The sequence below is a fragment of the Rana temporaria genome, chromosome 1, assembly GCF_905171775.1.
Source record: "Rana temporaria chromosome 1, aRanTem1.1, whole genome shotgun sequence".
NCBI lineage: Eukaryota > Metazoa > Chordata > Amphibia > Anura > Ranidae > Rana > Rana temporaria.
This window is the reverse complement of record NC_053489.1, coordinates 194,884,876-194,909,201: the sequence shown is the minus strand read 5'-3', so window position 1 is coordinate 194,909,201 and position 24,326 is coordinate 194,884,876. Positions and strand designations below refer to the sequence as shown.

Below are 24,326 nucleotides of genomic sequence, written 5' to 3'. Positions count from 1 at the left end.
TTGTCAATCCTACCTTTAAGCCTAATGACTTTTTCCAGGGGTAACCTAAATTCCATATTTAGGTAGGGATGAACTTTATGTTTGAGTCGAACATGAGTTTGACTCGAACATTGGCTGTTCGTCAGTTCGCCGTATAGCGAACAATTTGGGGTGTTCGCGGCAAATTCAAAAGCTGCGGAACACCCTCTATGGGAGAAATCAAAAGTGCTAATTTTAAAGGTTAATATGCAAGTTATTGTCATAAAAAGTGTATGGGGACCTGGGTCCTGCCCCAGGGGACATGTATCAATGCAAAAAAAGTTTTAAAAACTGCAGTTTTTTTGGGAGCAATGATTTTAATAATGCTTAAAGTGAAACAATAAGAGTGAAATATTCCCTTTAAATTTCGTACCTGGGGGTGTCTATAGTATGCCTATAAAGTAGCGCATGTTCCCCGTGTTTATAACAGTCTCCGCACAAAATGACATTTCGACTACTCGCAGCTATAATGAATTGTCAGGTCCCGGCAATACAGATAAAAGTCATTGAAAATAACGGCATGGGTTCCCCCCTCAGTCCATTACCAGGCCCTTTGGGTCTGATATGAATATTAAGGGGAACCCTGATACAAAAAAAAAATGCATGGGGGTTCCCCCCAAATTCCATATCAGGCCCTTCAGGTCTGGTATTGATATTAAGGGGAACCCTGCACCAATTTTTTTTTAAATCCATACCAGACCCTTATCCGAGCACGCAATCTGGCATGCTGCAGGAAAAGAGGGGGGCGAGAGAGCGCCCCCCCTCCTGAACCGTACCAGGCCACATGCCCTCAACATGGGGAGGATATCCCCATGTTGATGGGGACAAGGGCCTCATCCCCACAACCCTTGCCTGGTGGTTGTGGGGGTCTGCGGGCAGGGGGCTTATCAAATCTGGAAGCCCCCTTTAACAGGGGGCCTCCAGATCCCGCCCCCCTATGTGAATTGGTAAGGGGTATAAATACTAGTCTGACTGTATATGTGTGTGTATATATATATATCAAATACACTGCCACTAACTAACCTGCCTGCTTAATCTAGCTCAATCTCTCTATCGTCGTCCACTATAACACACTATATGAGTGGTGTGTAAGCAGCCTTATATAGGGTGGGGCGTCCCCCTGAGCCATAATTGGTCAAAGCATGCAGGTCCGCGAATGCCCCATAAAATTCGCTGTTTGGTGAACCGGCGAACTCAAAGCTCATCCCTACTGCTGGATAAGATAAGTGATGGATCAGTCAAAATGTAATCGTCTCTTTTTTGGGAACAATTTCCAATGGAGAAATCCTAAAATATCTTGGAATTGAGGATCCCTAAAAGGGCCTTCAACTCACTCACCTACCCAACCGAATTTCATAAAAAAAAAAAATCCTCATCTCTACTGTCCTACCCCACTGTTGATTTTAGCTTATGGTAAATAACACAACCTTTGCCCTGGAATTTTGGTAACACAAAACCTGTACAAATCCCATTAAACAGGAGAACGGCCGTCTGTTTGTCTGGGAACTTCTGGAGCCAGGGAACCATTGCATGAAGCCTCACTGGGGACTCTGCTTTTGAGAAGGAAATTCCTACCTCCTTGCTGGTTTGCAGATGACAGCTTTCTAAAACATGTAGAAATAAGGTGTGTTCCAGAGCAAAAGGCATACTCATGCCTGTGTTTGCATGTGTTTGGCCACTTGCATTGCGTGTCATTAAAGTTAAATCACACCCCTTTCCTATATCCTGATGTGTGAGTTGATTGATTTGAGGGTGCAAATTGTCTGACATATTGTGGTTGCTGGGGAAGAAAAAGATTCAGCGATAGGCCTACATCTGTTGTTCCCCCTTGCAGGGACGGCCATCTTCTACCAGAATGTTTTGTCGCATGTGAACCAAACTGCATGTGTTGAAACAGAACTCTTTTCCAGCTGTTTTTCACATAAAACACTTGCAAAAATGCAGAAGACCTGTTAACCAATTGTCAAAAGATTTGGTCATAGGCCTGCTCCTATCTTCCTCTGACTTATCATCTTTTCCACTAGACTTATGATGTTTTGAAATGTTCACATCTGCAGCAGAGGATGTTCTACACTATCTTTGGCAGACTGTAACTCCCTAACCGGCCTAACAAACACAGAAGAAAATGATTCTAGAAATTGTGGAGAGAACTTATCAGCACCAGGTACTGAAGGGGAAGGTCTGATTGGCAGACCACTGGGATGGGTCTGTCTGCTGGACGCTGCCTGTATTCTTGATGGGCTTACCACGCCGAAGGCGGTCCTCCAGCTGGTTCGATGTCCTCTTCCCGCACCCCCTGTCTCCTGGGCGACATTATCTGCAATGGGACTCTTCTGGTGGATACATCCCCCACTCTGCTGCCAGTCATACCACGCTTATGCTAAGGGAAACTACCAGCGCAGTTAGCAGAGACAGTGTGGGGGGTGAGGGGGAGTATCTCTTGCTCCTGCAGCGCCACCTCTTTGCCCCCCTCCCCCGCCTGAATGGGAAGTGATATGCCGGGCTTCCTGCTGACCCGGATCTTCCTCCTGGGGCAGTAGCTCCTCTTCCGCTGGAAACTCCAGGGGGGACCTGGCTTCCAAATCCACCGGTAGGGGAAGCCTCTCTGAAGTTAGAAGTGGGGGTGGTAGTGGCGGCATCCGTGGTGGAGACAGTCAATCCTCTTCCAGCCGCATCTTGACCCGCAGCCTGCGATAGGTCCAGACATCTCCGCATCCATTCTTCTCTGGCTCTCTCGATCAGGTGCCTCAGGAGGGACATATTCAGATTTGGTAAGCGATGTTTACTCTGTGGAGAAATACTCCCTGAACACCACAGTTTGCTGCTTACTGAGGCGACTGTACCTTAGAAGAATCAACTAGCCCTAAACTACTCAGATGGTAAGGTCACCTGACATCCCAGAGGTCAGGTAACCTATAGGGCACCTTCCTGCTTTTTTTTTACCCAAGGGGATACTTGAAATCCTGCTACCGCAGTCCCATGAGGAAAGGGGGGATTAGAAACAGTTTTCCCCCTTTTCCCTTCATTCCATCAGCAGGTTGACCCACAGTGCTACTTTTTGTTTACTTCTTCCTATTTCAGCTGCATGCAGTACTGTGCTTACAATAGTTTTCTGCATGTACATGAAGTAATATAATGGCAACCCATTGATGTCCACTGCATAGCCATACTATTGCCACTCAGCCAGCTGAGTGTGCCCATTGCTGGAATAGAGGATCTGGTTGAAGGTCTTCTTTTTTATCAACCATAGATATTGGAGAAAGCTAAGGGGTCTTTAATACAATTTTATGTTCCATTTTATCATCTTTCAATCATTTCTGGTACCCATTGTGATATTTAGAGTATCTATTTGTAAGTTCAGCTAAATTATATCTGAAACCCATTCTACTAATGTGTAGAAATGATATGCTTGCATCATGCCAAAACACAAAACATCTGTCCCAATATAAACTTTTAATTCCTTTTTATTATTATATACGTTTTGAACCATTTTCCAAGCAAATGCATTCAAACTTAACTTTGCTCCATTTTGTTTTTTTCTTTTTAAATACATTTTTTTTTTTTAAATAATATGATTTGAAGTTGTGAACAGATCTTACTCTAGGGTACATAAAATGTTTCTTTCATGTGCATCAAATTTCACAGAAAAAGAGTCCAATGCTAAACACAACCGATAGTTTGTTGCCTATGCCTTAATTTTAATCATATTAGATATGTATTTGTTGAACATATAATAAGAAAAATGTAACAGGTCATTTACCTTTTGCTTGTTGCTTCTTCCTCTCTCTTACAACATTTATTGGGTTAAATATACTGACATTCATTACGTGGGATGTCATGCTACAGCTGTCTACTGCACAAAGGCAGGAAGGACATTTGTCATGCATGAAATGTGTAGTTTTCCACTGTTGTTAAAGTGTTTTAATCAAGGGCTGTCAACAGTATCAAGTGTCAGCTGCTTATTACGTGTACACATAATGTCTCTAATCAGCCACTTTTGAAACCATAGCTTACTAGTCTCAATTTGCAAATCTTGTCCTGTAACTTTCTGCTTGCTCAGAGATAAAGGTGTGTTTCTGCCTGTCTTCATATTTTAGCCTGTAATTATCTCAACAGAAGTCTAAATTGAGCTAAAACAAACTTTATTCGCTGAGTCATTTTTTCTTACAAGTAGCTCTGTGCTGAACAACAATATACAGTAGATTGTTGTAAATAAAGTCAATTAACTACCATAATTATTATATTTTTGTGTTTCAAACATTTTATTGAAACTTTAACAATGAAGAATACCTTGGATATATGTACATATCACAGTTCTTCTTGCATCTGATCGATCTTAAGAAAATGTAATAAATACAAAGGGGCAGATCCACAGAGCGAATACGCCGGCATACTTTCAAATTACCCGCGTCGTATCTTTGGTTTGAATCCTCAAACCAAGATACGACGGCATCTGGGTTAGATCCAACAGGTGTACGTCCTCGTACGCCTTGGATCTAAGATGCAATACTTCAGCGTCCGCTGGGTGGCGTTCACGTCGTTTTCCGCGTCGGGTATGCAAATTAGCTATTTCCGACGATCCACGAACGTACGAGCGGCCGGCACATTTTTTTTACGGCGTCTCTAGTCGGCTTTTTCCGGTGTATAGTTAAAGCTGGTATTTCGTTGCGTATAGTTAGACCTGCCATGCTAAGTATGGCCGTCGTTCCCGCGTTTATTTTGAATTTATTTAATTTTTTTGCGTAAGTCGTCCGTGAATCGGGATGGACGTAATTCACGTCTAAGTTTAAAAAAATTACGTCGTTGCGACGTCATTTAGCGCAATGCACGGCGGGAAATTTAGAAACGGAGCATGCGCAGTTCATTCGGCGTGGGGACGCGCTTCATTTAAATGAAACACGCCCCCTAATCGCCAATTTGAATTCCGCCGCCAGAGATAGACTACGCCGCCGTAACTTATGGCGCAAATTATTTGGGGATTCGAACCGGCTAAAAGTAAGTTACAGCGGCGTAGCGTATCTCACATACGCTGCGCCCATCTATTTCTATGTGGATCTGCCCCAAAATGTGCAGTCATCCACAATCAAATCAGGAAAATAGATATAACCACTTTCCAACTGCCAAACTGGGAATTTACATCATTACTTTGACGTTTAATATCGGGGTTATGGCTGAAGCTAAATGCCATAACACCAGTATTAAAAAAATTCTGTAGCCGGCGCTCTTTCCTATAAAAGTGATCTGAGTGGCTAATTAGCTTACTTTTAGATTAGAACACTTTTAGAAGCAGCAGAAGAGGTTGCCCCCCCCCCCAAGCACTGCTTTCCAGTGGGCCTCTGGCATTCCAGTCTCATCGTGAATCCCCAGAGCCGATCCAGCAGTTGTGGTGGCTGGCCATAGAGATAAGCAGTGGAAAGATGGTCTCCGCTCATCTCTATGGCTTAGGAGGTCCAGACTCCAGAGCAACATCACAACAGCACTTCTGGTTAACGGTCGATGTAAACAAGGCCATTTTTTTTAAACATCAGATTAATGTTTTTTTAGCTAATGCTTTCCATTGTAAAGAACCGATTGACCATTCATGCCTTATTTCTATCACAAGGGACATCCTTGTAATTTACATTCCTTGTAATAGGAGTGAAAGTGATTACATTTTTTTTAAGGCATAGTTTAAAAATAAATAAAAGTAATAAAATATATAATAATAATACAAAATGTAGGTGCCCCCATCCCCCTGTGCTCACACACAGTGGTGAACACATACGTAGGTCATGGCCACATATATAAACGGTGTTTGAACCACATGTGAGGTATTGCCCTAAACATCAGAGCGAGAGCAATAATTCTAGAACTAGACCTCCTCTATAACTCTAAACTGATAACCTGTAAAACTTTTTACTTGTACCGTAGTTTGGTGCCATTCCACGAGCGTGCACAATTTTAAAGCATGATATGTTAGGTATCTATATACATAGCGTAATATCATCTTTCACAATTTATAAAAAAATTGTGTTATATATTGTGCTTTTTTTATTTTTATTCAATAAAGTGTATTTTCTCCCAAAAAATGTGTTTGAAAAACAGCTGCACAAATACTGTGTGATATAAAAATATTGCAATGACCGCCATTTTATTCTCTAGGGCAACTTCTAAGAAATATATAATGTTTGGGGGTTTCAATTAATTTGATAGTAAAAAAAAATGATTATTAGTTGTAAACAAAAAATGGCAGAATAGGCCTGGTCCTTTGCACATAAATTTACTCCCAAAAGAGCAGCGCGTATTCCTTATTCAAAAATGGATCTCTGAAAAGTTATACACTTACCATGCGATAAATGGTACTAAATGATCTTGATCTGGATCACATGATCAATGTAATAGACTCTGATTGGATATCACAATGAGCATTCACTTTATAACCCACCCCAATGTTGTTTTATACCTATTTTTCCTCACTAAGGGGAAGTTTGTACAAAAAAGAATGTTGAAAATACATACATACATGAAAAAATAAAGAAATAACTGTTAACTGGATCAGGTCTTCATCTAGTTTAGTTAAGTTTCAGTGTAGGTATCAGTATTAGTGTCAGTGTAGGTATTAGTGTGTCAGTTACTGTCAGTGTCAGTTAGTGGCATATGTCAGTGTTATTGGCAATGTAAGTGTCAGTGTTGGTGACAGTTTTAGGGTCAGTGTGTTTTAGGTAAGAAAAACTATTTTTTTTATATTTAGTGTTAGTGTAGATGTTTAGTGTCAGTGGCCCGGATTCAGATACATTGGTGTATCTTTTGGCGGGCGTAACGTATCTCAGAGAAAATAGGGCGCAAGTTCCGTATTCAGAAAGAACTTGCGCCCTAAGTTACGGTGGCGTAACGTCTGTGGTCCGGCGTAAGCCCGCCTAATTTAAATGGGGATGATGTGGGCGTGTTTTATTTAAATTAATGATGACCCCGCGTATTTTACGTTTTTTACAAAGGACGCATGCGCCGTTCGTGAAAGAATCCCAGTGCGCATGCTCGAAATTACGCCGCAAATCGTCATTGCTTTAGACGTGAACGTAACTTACGTACAGCCCTATTCGCGAACGACTTACGCAAACGACGTAACATTTTCAAAACTTGACGCGGGAACGACGTCCATACTTAACATAGGATACCCCTCATATAGCAGGGGTAACTTTACGCCGGAAAAAGTCTAACGTAAACGACGTAAAAAAATGCGCCGGGCGGACGTACGTTTATGAATCGGCGTATCTACCTAATTTGCATATTCATCGCATAAATATACGGAAGCGCCACCTAGCGGCCAGCGTAAATATGCAGCCTAAGATACGATGGTGTAAGACACTTACGCCGGTCGGATCTTAGGGAAATCTATGCGTAACTGATTCTATGAATCAGACGCATAGATACGACAACACAACTCAGAGTTACGACGGCGTATCCGGAGATACGCCGTCGTATCTCCTTTCTGAATCCGGACCAGTGTGTTTAGGTGGGACAAAAGAAAAAAAATAATACATGTTTACTATTGTTCCTTGGCCCTCTTACAAGAACAAAGAACAAATAACACACATATACAGTGCCTTGAAAAAGTATTCATATCGTAAATTTGTTTTATTGGGATTTTATGTGATAGACCATCACAAAGTGGAATATAATTGTGAGGTGGAAGAAAAATTATAAATGGTTTTCAAAATTGTTTACAAATAAAGATGTGAAAAGTGTGGCGCGCATTTGTATTCAGCCCCACTGAATCAATACTTTGTAGAACTACCTTTCACTGCAATTACAGCTGAAAGTCTTTTTGGATATGTCTCTAACAGCTTTACACATCTAGAGAGTTACATTTTTGCCCATTCTTCTTTGCAAAGTAGCTCAAGCTCTGTCAGATTGGAATGAGAGCCTCTGCGAACAGCAATTTATAAGTCTTGCTACAGATTCTCAATTGGATTTAGATCTGGACTTTGACTGGGCCATTATTACACATGAATATGCTTTCATATAAACAATTCCATTGTAGCTCTGACTGTATGTTTAGGGTTGTTGTCCTGCTGGAGGGTGAACCTCCACCCTAGTCTCAAGTCTTTTGCAGACTCTAACAGGTTTTCTTCTAAGATTGCCCTGTATTTGGCTCTATCCATCTTCCCATCAATTCTGACCAGCTTCCCTGTCCCTGCTGAAGAAAAGCATCCCCACAACATGATGCTGTCACCGCCATGTTTTACATGGCGGTGTGTTGGGGGTGATGTGCAGTGTTAGTTTTCCGCCACACATAGGCCCAGATTCTGGCCACCTGCCTGGAGGAAATTCAAGCCTGGATGGGGGCCAATTATCTTATGCTCAATGGCTCCAAGACTGAGTGCATGGTTTTATGCAATCAGCCATGGTCGGGCGGTTTCCCTACCTGGCCGGACTCGTTTTCATCGGTCCCAGTGCCAGTCACCCAGGTCAGGGATTTGGGAATCATCTTGGACGAGAGATTGACGCTACGACCACAGGTAAACCAGGTGGTGAATTCTTGTCACTTCCACTTGAAACTCCTGAGGTCGACTTTTCGCTTCATTGAAGAATCGCATAAGATCTCCATGGTCAATGCCATTATTGGAAGTCGATTAGATTATTGTAATGCTTTGTACCTGGGTTTACCTAATAACATCATGCACAAATTACAGCTTATTCAGAATGCCGCTGCGAGGCTACTCACGGGTGTTGGTCGTCGTGACCACATCACGCCATCGCTGAGAGCCCTGCATTGGCTACCCGTGAAGGAACGGGTTCTGTTTAAGACTGGATGCATGGTACACAGGGCTACCCATGGCAAGGGGCCAGTGTACCTGCAGGAAAAATTCACCAAGTATGTGCCCAACCGTACCTTAAGGTCGGCTAATTTGGAAACTTTGGTGATTCCTAAATTTCGTAAGAAAAAATGCGGAGGGAGGACGAGTGCGGTCCAGGGAGCACAGTTTTGGAACTCCCTGCCTCTAAAATTAAGGCTTGAGAATGATCTTTTTAAGTTCAGGAAGCTTTTAAAAACTGAGCTTTTCAGTTTAGCCTATGGAATTACATAGGTTTTTATAGTTCTTTGATCTGCTACTATTTTAAATTTGATCTGTTCCGCTGCCTGTGTGTGTTTTTTTGGTTGTTGCTGTATTGTTGTTCTCGGCGCATCGAGGCCTACGGGTAACTGACTGCGTTTTGTACTTTTTTTGTACTTTTAAGAATTTTAATAAATAAATAAATTCTCGTATATGAGCGTAAAACTGCGGCGGCGTAACGTTTACAGGCAAGTGCTTTATTCACAAAGAACTTGCCTGTAAAGTTGCGGCGGCGTAGCGTAAATCCCCCGGCACAAGCCCGTCTAATTCAAATGAGCCGGTTAGGGGGCGTGGATCATTTAAATTAGGCGCGTTCCCGCGCCGAACGTACTGCGCATGCGCCGTCCCTAAAATTTCCCGACGTGCATTGCGCTAAATGACATCGCAAGGACGTCATTGGTTTCAACGTGAACGTAACATTGGTTGCCCCTCATATAGCAGGGGCAACTTTACGCGTCGCAAATCTAACGTAAACGTCGTAACTTCAGTGCATCGACCGCGCGTACGTTCGGGAATTCGCGTATTTTGCGTATTTTGCTAATTTGCACACTCGACCGGGAAAACGACGGAGGCGACACCTAGCGGCGAAAAAAAAAATTGCATTTAAGATCCGACAGCGTAAGAGCCTTACGCCTGTCGGATCTAATGGTTATCTATGCGTAACTGATTCTAAGAATCAGTCCCATAGATACGACTTCCCAGATTAGGACTTACGACGGCGCACATTTCGTTGCGCCCTCCTAAGACCTTTCAGAATCTGGGCCATAGGGTTTTGCTTTTAGGCCAGAAATTACAATTTTGGTCTCATCTGACCAGAGCACCTTCTTCCACATGTTTGCTGTGTAGCCCACATGGCTTCTCGCAAACTGGACTTCTTATAACTTTCTTTCAACAATGGCTTTCTTCTTTCCACTCTTCCATAAAGGCCAGATTTGTGGAGTGCATGACTAATAGTTGTCCTGGGGACAGATTCTTCCACCTAAACTGTGCATCTCTGCAGCTCCTCCAGAGTTACCATGGGCCTCTTGGCTGCTTCTCTGATTAATGCTCTCCTTGTCTAGCCTGTCAGTTTAGGTGGACAGCCATGTCTTGACAGATTTGCAGTTGTGCCATACGCTCTCTATTTTCAGATGATGGATTGAACAGTGCTCTGTGAGATGTTCAAAGCTTGGGTTATTTTTTTACTACCTAACCCTGATTTAAACTTCTCCACAACTGTATCCCTGACCTGTCTGGTGTGTTCCTTGGCCTTCATAATGCTGTTTGTTCATTAAGATTCTAACAAACCTCTGAGGGCTTCACAGAACAGCTGCATTTAGACTGAGATTAAATTACACACAGGTGGACTCTATTTACTAATTAGGTGACTTCTAAAGGCAATTGGTCCCACTAGATTTTAGTTAGGGATATCAGAGTAAAGTGGCTGAATACAAATGCACGCCACACTTTTCACATATTTATTTGTAAAAAAAATTGAAAACCATTTATAATTTTCCTTCCACTTCACAATTATGTGCCACTTTGTGTTCGTCTAGCACATAAAATCCCCAAAAAATACATTTGCGTTTTTGGTTTTAACATCATAAAATGTGGAACATTTCAGGGGGGTATGAATACTTTTTCAAGGCACTGTATGTGGTATCGCCACCATTGTCAAGAGTAGGAAAAGTTATTTTGCTGTTTTTTTTTTTGTGGTGGTACATGGTAATGACATAAAAATAAACAGATAAACTTTAAAAAAATATTTTTTTACTATTTTGGGGCGGTTTTCCTTATATAATCAAAATCATGAGATTTCTTTTCATTCAATCAATCAGGAGATATCCATTACCATTTCCAACCCCAGTTCCAAAAAAGTTGGGACACTGTATAAAATCTACATAAAAACAGAATGCAATTCAAATCTCATATACTCATATTTTAAGCACAATAGAAAATATATAAAATGTTTTACCACTTAAGCCCAGGAAGGATTTGCTCCCTATAATGACCAGGCCATTTTTTGCGATACGGCACTGCATCGCTTTACCTGACAATTGCACGGTCATGCAACATTATACCAAAACAAAATTGATGTCCTTTTTTTCCCACAAATAGAGCTTTCTTTTGGTGGTATTTGATCACCTTATTTTTGGTGCTATAAACAAAAAAATGGATAATTTTGAAAAAAAAACAATATTTTTTACTTTCTGCTATAATACATATCCAAAAAATATATATAAAAATGAATTTATTAGGTCAATATGTATTCTGCTACAGATTTTTTGGTAAGTGTATATTGATTGGTTTGCGCAAAAGTAATAGCGTCTACAAAATACTGGGAAAGATATAGGGACTTTTTTTGTATTGTTTTTACTAGTAATGGTGGCGATCAGTGAATTTTAGTGGGATTGTGACATTGCGGCAGACAAATCTGACCCTAAATGACACTTTTTGGTGACCAGTGAGACCAATACAGTGATTAGTGCTATAAAAATGCATTGATCACTGTTTAAATGTCACTGGCAGGGAAGGGATTAACACTAGGGGGCTATCAAGGGCTTAAGTGTTCCCTAGGAAGGTGTTTCTAACTGTTAGGGGTTGGACTTACTGGGAGTAGAGAGAGATCGCTGTTCCTGATCACTAGGAACAGCTAATCTCTCTCTCCTCCCCTGTCAGAATGGGGGTTCGCCTTGTTTACATTGGCAGATCCTCGTTCTGCCTCTCATCACCGCAATCACGGGTGGCCGGTGGACATCGAGTTTGCCAGACCCACAGGCTCCTGTAGTGTGCGACGGTGTACGTGCGCACCCCCAGCAGCGTGCACATGCCCGCAGTACCACATACACAGACCAACGTATAAGTACGTCAGTTTGTACACCCGAGCCGCCTTGCCACAATATATATGCGTAATGGTGGTCAGCAAGTGAGAAAAATAAATTTTAAGAAAACAATAAAGTCGTTTTGAAATTGATGGCAGCAACAGGTCTCAAAAAAGTTGGGACAGGGAAGCAAAAAGCTGGCAAAGTAAGTGGTGCTAACAAGGAAGAGCTGGAAGAACATTTTGCAACAAATTAGGTTTATTAGCAACAGGTCAGTAACATAATTGGGTATAAAGTCAGAGTGTCTGAGAAGTAAAGATAGGCAAAGGTTCACCAATCTGTGAAAGGCTGCATCTAAAAATTGTCAAGCAATTTCAGACTAATGTACCTCAATGTAAATTTGCAAAGACTTTAAACATATCATCCTCTACAGTACTTAATATCATCAAAAGATTCCAAGAAACTGGAGAAATCTCTCTGCACAAGGGCCAAGGCCGAAAACATGATATTGGTTGCCCATGATCTACGGACACTCAGGCGGCACTGCATTAAAAACAGGCATGATTCTGTGATGGACATCATTTCATTGACTCAGAAATTCTTGCAAAATTGACTGTCTGTAACCACAGTTCACCGTGCCATCCAAAAATGCAAGGTAAAGCTCTGTCATGCAAAATAGAAGCCATGTGAACCTGTGAACCTAGATAAATAAAAAAAAGTCAAAATAATTAGTGAAAGAAAAAACAGCTGCTAGCACAGGTCAACAGATATTAACATAATCAATAAATTGAAACAAAAGTGCAGTGATTACTATATTCAAACCAAGAATAAGTGTATGATTACAAATGATGATTTAAAAGAGTCCATAAAGCAACCCATAACAATGTCCACAGATGTGCAAAAAACAGATCATGCGTCCCAAAATGACTCCAAGACAGAGAGATATAGGCAGGGTGTCAGACTTTGCACGTACCTGGACTGCAAGACCAATGGAGCAGAGCAAGGTCTCCCATATGGATCCGACTCGCGGCCCCTGATAGTGGAGACAGAAGGCACGGGAGTGAGGAAGGGTATGAAAGCCTGGAGGCTTGTGGTGGATGAGCGGACCTGGAACTAGATGCAGCAGAGGTTAGTAGTCCACTCAGACAGCAGGCAGGCTGGTAGGGCCACTGGAAAGTGGAGCTGGGCAGAAACAGAGTAGAATGGTTGGGTCACAAGCAAGGTCGGCAACGGTCGGGCAGCAAGATACAGTGGAGCAGGCAGGTGCAAGGTCAAACAAGCCGAAGTCAGATGCAGGTGGAAGGCAAGAAGAATCCAGGTAAACAGGCCAAGGGGTCAGAAGGTCACGGTTGAGGCAGATAGCGCATATCAGGTAACAGGAAGCTGAAAGATCAGACGGCACCTATCTGAAGTATTCCGGGGGTTTAAATGGGCTGTTTGGTACCAAGTGGCACGCGCACGTTCACGCACCCGCAATCCAAGGCGCGCATTAGCGCGCACACCTGCAGCCCGGGACACGAACCAGCGCGCACAGAGTCATGCACATCAGCGCGCACCGGCGCACGCACCAGGGGGACCAACACAACTTCCAGTAAGGTGAGTTCTCTGACACAGGGCTTTTTTTCAGGTAGAACTTGGTGGAACTCAGTTCCACCACCTCTGGCTCAGGCCCTTTGGTACCTGCTCACCACAATCACTTGTAAACACAGAAGTCCGGTTTCTGTGTTTACAAGTGACAGCTCTGCACTCTGTGTGTAACCCCCCTGAACTCTTGCACTCTGTATGTAATACAATCCTGGTATTTAATGCCCCTTTAAGACTCTCCTAGTGTTTGTGAAATCTGACTACACCCACTATTTGGTGTGATTTGGAGGGTGTGTGTCGGAGAGGGTTTTTGGGGAGTTGAGTTCCAGCACCTATTGTTTGAGAAAAAAAGCCCTGGATATAAGTAGGTAAAAGCTCCTCAAACGTCCAGTGAAAGTGAAGGTAAAATTGGCTGCTTACCAAAAGTTGTTGGCTTTCAAATAAATGAAAAGCCAAAAACTGCTTTTAGGGGATAAACCCCAAACAAATCCACAGTGATTGTAACAGTCTCAAGCACTGTGGCTCCTCGGATCCACACTCAGTATAGGAGGGCATATAGGACATAAAGGCTCATAATGGAGTATGTACTGTATCAGTGTAACGGCTGTGGTAAATTGGTAAATAAATCTACTTATGCAGAATATGATTATAGTAAGCGCTGCACTTTTGTTTCAAAATAGAAGCCATGTCATATGCTCTCATCCAGAGGCCATCTTTTTGAGGGAAGACATTGCATATTTCAGCAGGACAATGCTGAACCACATACTGCAACTATGACAACAGCATGGGTTCATAGTAGAAGAGTTTGGGTACTTAAACGACCTGCTTGCAGTCCAGACCTTTCACCTACTGAAAACATCTTGAAACAAAAAGACCCTGGACTGTTGAGCAGTTAGAATCCTATATCAGGCAAAAATTATACAACATTCCTTCCCAAAATCCAGCAACTGGTCTCCCCAGTTCCAAACATTTATAGAGTTGTTAAAAGAAGGGGAGATGTTACATCATGGTAAACATGGCCCTGTCTTAACTTTTGTTCAAATTTGTTTGCTGCAATCAATTTCAAAATAGTTTTCTTAAAATGGTACATTTTCCCAGCTTAAACATTTGATGTGTTTTCTATTAAGAATAAAATATGGGTTTATGGAATTTGTAAATCATTGTGTTATGCTTTTATGTAGATTTTTACACAGCTTTTTGGAATTGAGGTTGTATTTTGTGTAGGTTTATTTTAAAGGCAATACATAGTGGTTGTGACGGAGAACTTGCTTCAACTGGTAGAGCATTAAGGCCACTTGTTTACTTCTTCTTTTTAAAGGCTTTCATGTCCAATTTTATTAAAAGAAAGTTCAGAAAACAAAAGCAATATGTTTCCCTCGTAGGGGTTTATAAAACAATGAATCAGCAGCCTCTCGGCTTGAACATACTTCACTGCGGCTCTGGCCTTTAGGCGACACTTCAGGCGTAGTCTGTCTTATACAGTCTTCACACACAGGTTGTGTTTGTACAGATAGCAACCCCATGCTGCACTAGCTTCCATCTCTCTCCTAGGTGGAGCCCTCCTGACTCCTGGACAGAGACCTCCTCTGTGGTTGGAGTAGAGCCAGACCCATGGTCAGGTCTCTACTAAAAGCTCAACACATACCTGTCAATCAATCTGAATTAAACCCTGGAGCCCCTCAACCTGCCTGGATGAGAATCCTAGGCGACATAAAACTCTTTTAACAGGGTACAACTTTCAGGGGCAGGGCACAACACTGTCAGAATATAAAGATAAATACATATATAAACACACATACATATATATATATATATATATATATATATATATATATATATATATATATATACAGTATATATTGTTTTATTATTTATGTAGTCTTAGCTCCAGCTAGAAAGTGGAGTTCTTGTTTATTTTTCACATGTAAACAGTGTTGCTCTTAGCTTTGGAAAGAAGCCTGTATGGTCTTATGGTTTATTTGTAAAACAGTGTAAGAGATTGTAGATCTATAATAAAAGTAGATATAAAACAGCAGCTTAAGAATATAAAGTAAGGCATATATAAAAAAAAGAAAAAAAAGTACAGTTATGTATTCATTAAACATCATGAAATATAACTAGTGCAACTAATGGAAGTATCTGAATTTGTCTTAATTTCAGGCTCTTGAGGTAAAACAGTGTCAAGATTGTAGATATATAATACAAGTAGAAATACAACAACAGCTTAAAAACATAAAGTAAGGCATATATAAAGAAAAAAGTACAGTTATGTATTCATTAAACATCATGAAATATAACTAGTACAATTAATGTAAGTACCTGAATTTGTATCTTGATTTCAGGTACTTGAGGTCAAAAGCAGTTATACTGGGAGACAGAGGTATTCACTTATAATAACTAGGTACTGCACATGCTGGCAGTAGGACAGGACAGAGGGATTGAGAAATTACCTCATCCTTCTCATTCGCAGGCTGGTGGTATGGAGATGACCAGGTTGTTTTGCTTAACTGCAATAAAAAACATTAGGTATCCAATCTGGCTGTGCTGTCTGGCAGGGCTGTGTAAATCTCATGACTAAATGAAAAGTAGCTGTTTAATTAGCTGTTTGCTTGGAGATCAGTTATAAATAAAATTGATTTGCACCCATTATAGTTTAACCAAATGCCGCCCCGTGATGTACCCATACGTCACAGGATTTTCAGTGGTTATACCAGCATGATAAACAAGATGAGGGGCACCTCTGAGTATGTATCAAGAAACACTTTATTATAAGGGCAATATCCACTCACATGGTAGTAAATGACGTTGGGTACATCTCTGGGATGAGCAGGTGGAACTACAGGTAGCAGAGAGTCAGTTTCTAGCTGGCAGGAAGCAGCATGTCATATCCCAGGGCAGATGAGGTCAGTGAGTTGTTAAATCCTGCAGAAGGGGGGTTGGGTTTTGGCTCCAACCCGAGATGTCAGTTTTTTTCCGTTCAACCTGCTGGGCGTATGCAATTTTAAAGCATGACATGTTTGGTATCTGTTTACTTGGTGTAACATCATCTTTTACATTTTACCAAACAATTGTGTATTATATTGTGTTTTTCTGCATTTAAATAAAAGTGTTACCAAAATGTTTTATTTGAATACCATGTGACATAAAAAACACCCACCATTTTATTCTCTAGGGCCTTTGCTTTTAAAAAATATATATATAATGTTTTGCGGTTTCTAGAAAAAAAAAATACAGATTTTTACATGTATGAGAGAAGTGTCAGAAAAAGGCCTGGTCTTCAAGTGGTTAAAGCTATTCTGTGACATTTGTTCTTAAAGCAACCTGTTAAAAAAGAGTAATATTTCTTACCAGTACTGCCTCCTGACTGATGAAGCTCCCAAGTGTGTCAGATGCCTTTGCTCCATGCTGTTTGCTCCATCTGCTGTCCGCTACATCGCTACAACTGTACAGGCTCATAGTAGGGATGTAGCAGCTAGTGGAACCATGGGATGCACTGCATTGTGGTTCCACCAGCTGCTGCAAATCTGACACACTCTGAAATATGGGATACTGAAGATCTTTCAGCTGGTGTAGCTCTGCAGGAGAGCGAAGATAGGAGACACAGGTGGCAGAAACGGAAAGTCTTATTACTCTCCTTTTTCGTGTTGTCTTTTTTTTCAGACTTCTTAATTGTTCCCTCACTATATCATAGTAGTGTCTTTTTTTGTGATGAAATTAGCACTTGCTTCTAAAACTCACTCATGACATAAAACGCAAGTAGATAACAGTTTAAGTTCTTCTACACAGCATATGCGAGAGGCTGCAGAGCGGCGGCAACATCTGGAATTGGAGCATGAGCAAGCCTTGGCTGTTCTCAATGCAAAACAGCAGGAGATTGAGCTTCTACAGAAGGTAAGAGATCAATCAAGATGCAAATCAATATCAAAGCCATTTCTGTCTTCAGGGTATCCACGGGGAAAATGGATGTTTCTGTTTAATAAATATAACATTTACAGTTACCAGCAAAACTGCTTCCCGACCTTTCTCATCTTTTTTCTAATATTTTTTAAGGTTATACTAATAGCCTTGAACAAATTGTGAGACATTAAAATCTTGGCATAATCAATAATGTTTCAATGAAAACATTCATTATATTACCACTGTTAATTGTTAAGACATATGTTGGTGGGTTCAAAAGTGTTTTCAACACAAACATGCTCTTTCACCCTACTGTAGCTATTTTTTTTATTAGTCAAAAGATAATTGATTTCACTTCCCCCTGAAAAATAAGTGAATTTAATGCTAAACTCTAGGCAAATATAAAAAGCCTTTAATTAAGTTTTGCACAAAAACATCATAAATCGCAGCTTCTCTGTGATTCTACCAATGGTGGAAAAAAAATGAAATTCCAGGTCCCTGTATAAGCTAAAAATGTCCACCAACTCCACTACTAGAATATCAGTTCCACAATCCCATCCCATGGGCTGAAAAGGGCATTTTAAAGCTTTATTGTTGCCTCTGTAGGTTTCAAAAACTATGCCACTAAAAAAAAAAATTAAGATACTGCTGCAGGAATAAAGTGTAGGCATCTAGAGGTGCCTAAATATACCTGCAGCAGGCATAGCTTTGCTACTGTCATGTATCAGATAAGACCAGAACTGTGTGGACTGCAACAGAGTAAACCCAGATGTGTTTAAGTGAAATATGATAATTTATTAAATATAAGTGAAATAATTGAAATACACCTATCTCCAATACCACACAGTGCACAACAACCAATACCAACAGAACCCACAAATAATAACAGTAACAGACCAATATGTACAAGTAATGGGGAAAACCAGAATCATAAACAGGGCCAGGCCGGGGTCATCAATCGGAGGTCAGCAGCTGGGGAAAGGGAAAACAAACAGGACAAGGAGAGGATAGATGGATCACAGGAGGGATGGGTACAGGTACAAGGCACAGGGTTCAGATAACAGACAGGATCAGGTTCAGATGCAGAGCTTCTTAGGTTCAGGGTCAGGGCGCAAGAAGAGATACCAAGGCAAAGTATGATTGTGTCTGCCGGGTATTTGTACACATCTCCTGCAATCAGCCTCAGGTGACGCCTGATTGCAGGAGAATATATCGGCCCCACACTGCCAGGAACCCCCCGCTGGTGGACGCCAGTACTGCGGCCCAAAGATCACATAATACCACCACCAGGGGAGAGCTCCCCTGGCAGTTCCAGACTGCAAGAAGACACCTGCTGGTGGACCACGGTACTGCATGCCAAATATCAGGCAGTGTCACCAGCGGATGGAACCTTTCCTGACAGTACCCCCCTCAAAGGAGCGGCCTCCGAACGCTCCAACTAGCTGCTGCTGAGACAGGTCCATGACATCAATTCGGGCAGCGGGCAGAGTCACACTAAGCTGGGTATGAAGACAGTTCAAAGTATCAAACCAGGCGACGGGCAGCTCAAGCTGGGCAGCAGGCATTTCAGGCAGGGCATCAGGCACATCAAACCGGACAGCGGGCACCTCAGGGCAGACAGCAAGTTCAGGGTCGTCAAGCTGGACAGCAGGCTTCGGGTCGTCGAGCTGGGCAGCAGGCTCCGGGTCTTCGAGCTGGGCAGCAGGCTCCAGGTCTTCGAGCTGGGTAGCAGGCTCCGGGTCATCGAGCTGGGCAGCAGGCTCCGGGTCGTCCAGCTGGGCAGCAGGCTCTGGGTCGTCCAGCTGGGCAGCAGGCAGGGACACCTAAGGCTGGGCAGCAGGCAGGAACACCTCAGGCTGGGCAGCAGGCAGGAACACCTCAGGCTGAGCAGCAGACAGGAACACCTCAGGCTGAGCAGCAGACAGGAACACCTCAGGTTGGGCAGCAGACAGAATCTCATCAGGCTGAGCAGCGGACAGAAGCTCATCAGGCTGGGCAGCGGACAAAAGCTTATCCTGCTAATCAGCAGACAAAAGCTCATCAGGCTGGGCAGAGGACAGAAGCTCATCAGACTGGGCAGCAGTCTCCTCAGGCCGGGAAACGGGCACCACAACCTCAGGCCGGGAAACGGGCACCACAAACTCAGACCGGGAAACGGGCACCACAACCTCAGGCCGGGGAAACGGGCACCACAAACCCAGGCAGAGACATGGGCACCAGATCTTCAGGCTGGGACACCGGATCTTCAGGCTGCGACACCGGGAATTGAGGCTGGGACCCCGGGAATTGAGGCTGGGACCCCGGGAATTGAGGCTGGGACCCCGGGAATTGATAGATAGATAGAGCCTGACGAAGAGGCACGCATGCCTCGAACGCGTGCACCGCCCTGAGACTGAATCCGGAAGTGACGCTCTGCTGCTTGCGCTCCACAGCTGCGTTCCACCACGCCGAATGTGGCGTTCCTGCTTCTCCCCTCGTACCAGCACTGTGTCACCAGGTTGATTGGTGTGGAGGCAGGTTGGGTTACTAGCAGGATCGTTTTGGTTGGAAAAAACTTGTGTTTCTTTTTTGGCTTAGCCACTGAAGCTCTGTAGGTGAGGGGTGCAGCAGACTGGAAAGGAGGGTTGGGATATGACAGAGAAGAGGTAATAGTAGCTGGAGAAGAATCTTGTGAGTTTGTAGGCAGCTGAGAAGAGACAGGTGGGTAGAATGCAGGATAGGTACAGGGAGCAGAGACTGGGTATGAGTATTTGGTTGGGAGCAGGGTATACTGGGTTTCAACTGAGGTTGACGTGGGTGATGGGGAAACATACATTTGGGCAGGCAGGTGTCTGATGGCAGAGGTGGTTTGTTGTAGTTTGGCTCGGGGTGATTGCAGCATGTCAGACCATGCTTGGAGCACTGGTTGGACAAAGGACCTATCACATGCTGCTTGTCTAACAAGGGTCTGTACAGAGTGAATACATTCTCTATGTTTTTGTTGAGGACAAACTGAATAATGCTCAAAAAAGCATGCAGAATCATCCTCTAGCAGCCACACCAGGGACTCCACCTGATCCCTTCGGAACACAGGACAGGGCTAGCTCAGCACACATTTGAATCAAGGGCTGAACATCCCCAAACAGCATACAGCCCTGATCAACCCAGGAGTGAGCAAAACAAATAATCTCTAGCAGCTGATCACTGGTCCACTCTTTCAGTGTTTGGCGGAGATATTCACTACTCTCTGACGCCAGCATAATAACGAATCACATCCAACTTCATTGCCGCAAAGCAACCTGAACCAAGATGGTTCCTCTGTGCAGCCACTTCTGGTCAGGGATGGCCTCGGTAAACTGTCACGTATCAGATAAGACCAGAACTGTGTGGACTGCAACAGAGGAAACCCAGACGTGTTTAAGTGAAATATGATAATTTATTAAAGATAAGTGAAATAATAGAAATACAACCACCTCCAATACCACAAAGTGCACAACAACCAATACAAGCAGAACCCACAAATAATAACAGTAACAGACCAATATGTACAAGTAATGGGGAAAACCAGAATCATAAACAGAGCCAGGGTCGTCAATTGGAGGTCAGCAGCTGGGGAAAGGGAAAACAAACAGGACAAGGAGAGGATGGGAACGGGTACAGGTACAAGGCACAGGGTTCAGATAACAGACAGGATCAGGATCAGATGCAGAGCTTCTCAGGTTCAGGGTCAGGGGGCAAGAAGAGATACCAAGGCAAAGTATGATTGTGTCTGCCAGGTATTTGTACACATCTCCCGCAATCACATAATACCACCACCAGGGGAGAGCTCCCCTGGTAGTTCCGGACTGCCAGGAGACACCTGCTGGTGGACCACAGTACTGCACGCCAAATATCAGGCAGTATCACCAGCGGATGGAACCTTTCCTGACAGCTACATCCCGATAGTGATGAAACATTCCTGCTACACCGTCTTATGCATGTTCCAATTGGCTAGCATGGAAGCTCACCACAGTAATAGACCAATAAGAATTTATGGAGGATGGTACATAGCAGCAAACTCCAACACAACCTGGTAGTGTGAGAGCTTTGCCCCAGGATTCATCCATAATTGCAGGGTATTAGAGACAAGTATGCGCAGGCAGCCCTAGGTACACACAATTTACACCATCAACAGTTTTTAATGTGTTTAGTTATTTAGTGACAGAGGCTTATTAGACTTGCGTAGACAGAGAAAATTCTTCTATTGTATCATGTTATTGCTGTAATTGTTTAATTTAGTTATCATTGGAAATTATTTTGAATTTTTACTATATCTATTATTTAGCTCTTTATAACTACTTATGTTATACAGTGCTATGTCATTTGGGTCAGTGATACAGAAGATAAAAAATACATATAGTAAATAATTTAAAGTAATTTTTAATACTAACTCATTAGATCCCTTGTCTTATTTGAAAGCTAAAAACTAAAGCCCAGATTCTCGTAGATGGGCGTAAAACTGCGGCGGCGGAACGTATGTCATTTACATTACGCCGCCGCAAGTTTTACAGGCAAGTGCTTTATTCACAAAGAACTTGCCTGTAAAGTTGCGGTGGCGTAGCGTAAATCCCCCGGCGCAAGCCCGCCTAATTGAAATGAGCCGGGTAGGGGGCATGGATCATTTAAATTAGGCGCGTTCCCGCGCCTAACGTACTGCGCATGCGCCGTCCGGAAAATATCCCAGGGTGCATTGCTCCAAATGACGTCGCAAGGACGTCATTGGTTTCGACGTGAACGTAAATGGCGTCCAGCCCCATTCACGGATGACTTACGCAAACGACATAAATTTTTAAATTTCGACGCAGTAAAAGACGACGGCCATACTTAACATTGGTTGCCCCTCATATAGCAGGGGCAACTTTACGCGTCGCAAATCTAACGTAAATGTCGTAACTTCACTGCGTAGACCGTGCGTACGTTCGGGAATTCGCGTATTTTGCTAATTTGCATACTCGACGGGGAAAACGACTGAGGCGACACCTAGCGGCGAAAAAAAAAATTGCATTTAAGATCCGACAGCGTAAGAGCCTTACGCCTGTCGGATCTAATGGTTATCTATGCGTAAATGATTCTAAGAATCAGTCGCATAGATACGACGGCCCAGATTAGGACTTACGACGGCGTACATTGCGTTGCGCCGTCGTAAGCCCTTTGAGAATCTGGGCCTAAATGTTTGCAGTGGTGAACAGTTTCAGAGGTTCTTCAGGTTGTGAAAGTTAATTTTCAAATTGAGCACGCACATCCAAATCTTTGTGCCATTTCCGCCCTAAATTTAGTTGTTTACCGGAAGCTTTTTAAATTAAGAAGAATATTAGTCAAAGAAAAAGTACACTGATCTGCATTCTGTTTCGGTATACCATGCGAGACAGAAATTGATTTTACGCTCAGTGATAGATGGTACAGAGATTTTTAATCTGATATTTCTTATACTGCTTTATTGGAATAGTACAATAAGTGCTTAATAACTGTAACGTCAGGGGAGGAAATTATGGTTCTTATCTGTGAGCGAAGCATAACAGATGTTCTAACACCTGACTTGTTCTCAGCTGAGATTTTATGTATCTTTCTACTGGTTGCAGATTTTTACACCCTGTTAACATACTAGATCAGTAATAAAAGTCCTTCCTTACGTAAAGCCTTATCTAAGTTAATGTTTCACTATTTTTTTTTCTCTTATTTCAAGGCCCAGGTCGAAGCCAAGAAAGAACATGAGGGTGCAGTTCAGCTGTTAGAGGTGAGAAAGAACCACCAGATATGTGTCACTCATTGTGAGAATCTATAAATTGAAATCAGTCATAGGTGGATAACACATGCTCAAACATTAACACATACACACTGGGAAACACTAACATCGATTTAATAATTATTATATTATTTCTGTTGTCTCCACCTTTTTAGTTGACCTATTATGCAATGTTCATTAAGGTCACTTCTTTCATTTCCGAACATGCACTAAAAAAGTGTTAGCTAGAATTTGATTGCTTTAGGTAACTAGGCTACTTTTTTTCCTTTATTTTTTTCAAATTAAAGGTTTATTGATAAGTATTAAGAACAATTCTTGCCCAATGCAGTATCTGTCTATATACAAATGCAAATGGATTTGGGAATTCAATAGGGTGAAGATGTGATCGCCACATAGTCATTGTTGGGCCTCACTTTCTTAGAAGTGACATTATCATATATATTAAAATTGATTTCCTCCCCTTCAGCGCAGAAGCTTGTAGCCAGTTACATTGGGGTTTCTTACTTTCTTTCAGAGTAAAATCATTTGATGAAAAGAGTCACCTAAAAATTTAGTATTTTTATTTTGAAATGAGTACTGTTTATAAATGCTCATATTTTAGCTTAAATTACATTGTCAACTTAAAAACAAACTTTACCCCAATCCAGTAAATTGTAAAAAACATGTATTTACATGGTAATTGTAAGTAAAATACTTACCTTTTTATGCAAGCTGATCTTAACTTGCATTTTGATCAGCTTATTTGGTGCTTTTTTTTGTCGCATGTTATAATTTTTACTAAGAGCATCAGTTGATTCTGCCAAACTGGTGCATGCCCACCCAGTGCTTGAGCTGGGGATTATATTACTTACACACTGCCAATACTATGGCAATTCTCTAACTAGAGCGCTGGCATGGCAGGGTGCTAGCCAGGGAATAGTGTTTACATGTTGCAATAATATCAACAATGTCACCAGAACAGATAGTGCCCAAGATGCCTGAAGACTTCTGAGGCCTTGTACACACGGTCGTTCCAAACCGATGAGACGGACCGTTTTCATCGGTTCACCGCTGAAGTGGCCTGATGTGTGTACACACCATCGTTCCAAAAACCGATCGGGTCAGAACGCGGTGACGTCAAACACACGACGTGCTGGATAAAACGAAGTTCAATGCTTCCAAGCATGTGTC

General features: G+C 42.4%; 1 protein-coding gene across 16 annotated transcripts in view; it reads left to right on the top strand.

The window, feature by feature from the left end:
• RIMBP2 (RIMS binding protein 2) overlaps positions 1–24,326 on the top strand; it is a 758,298-nt gene that overhangs the window by 462,114 nt on the left and 271,858 nt on the right. For 15 of the 16 annotated variants that reach the window (XM_040347437.1, XM_040347489.1, XM_040347429.1 and 12 more), the window contains 2 exons: positions 17,285–17,389; positions 23,097–23,147. In XM_040347437.1, the coding sequence (XP_040203371.1) occupies positions 17,285–17,389; positions 23,097–23,147 (156 nt within the window). Of the gene's footprint in view, positions 1–12,349; positions 12,570–17,284; positions 17,390–23,096; positions 23,148–24,326 lie in introns of those variants that run through there. The other variant, XM_040347480.1, reaches the window with a different exon arrangement.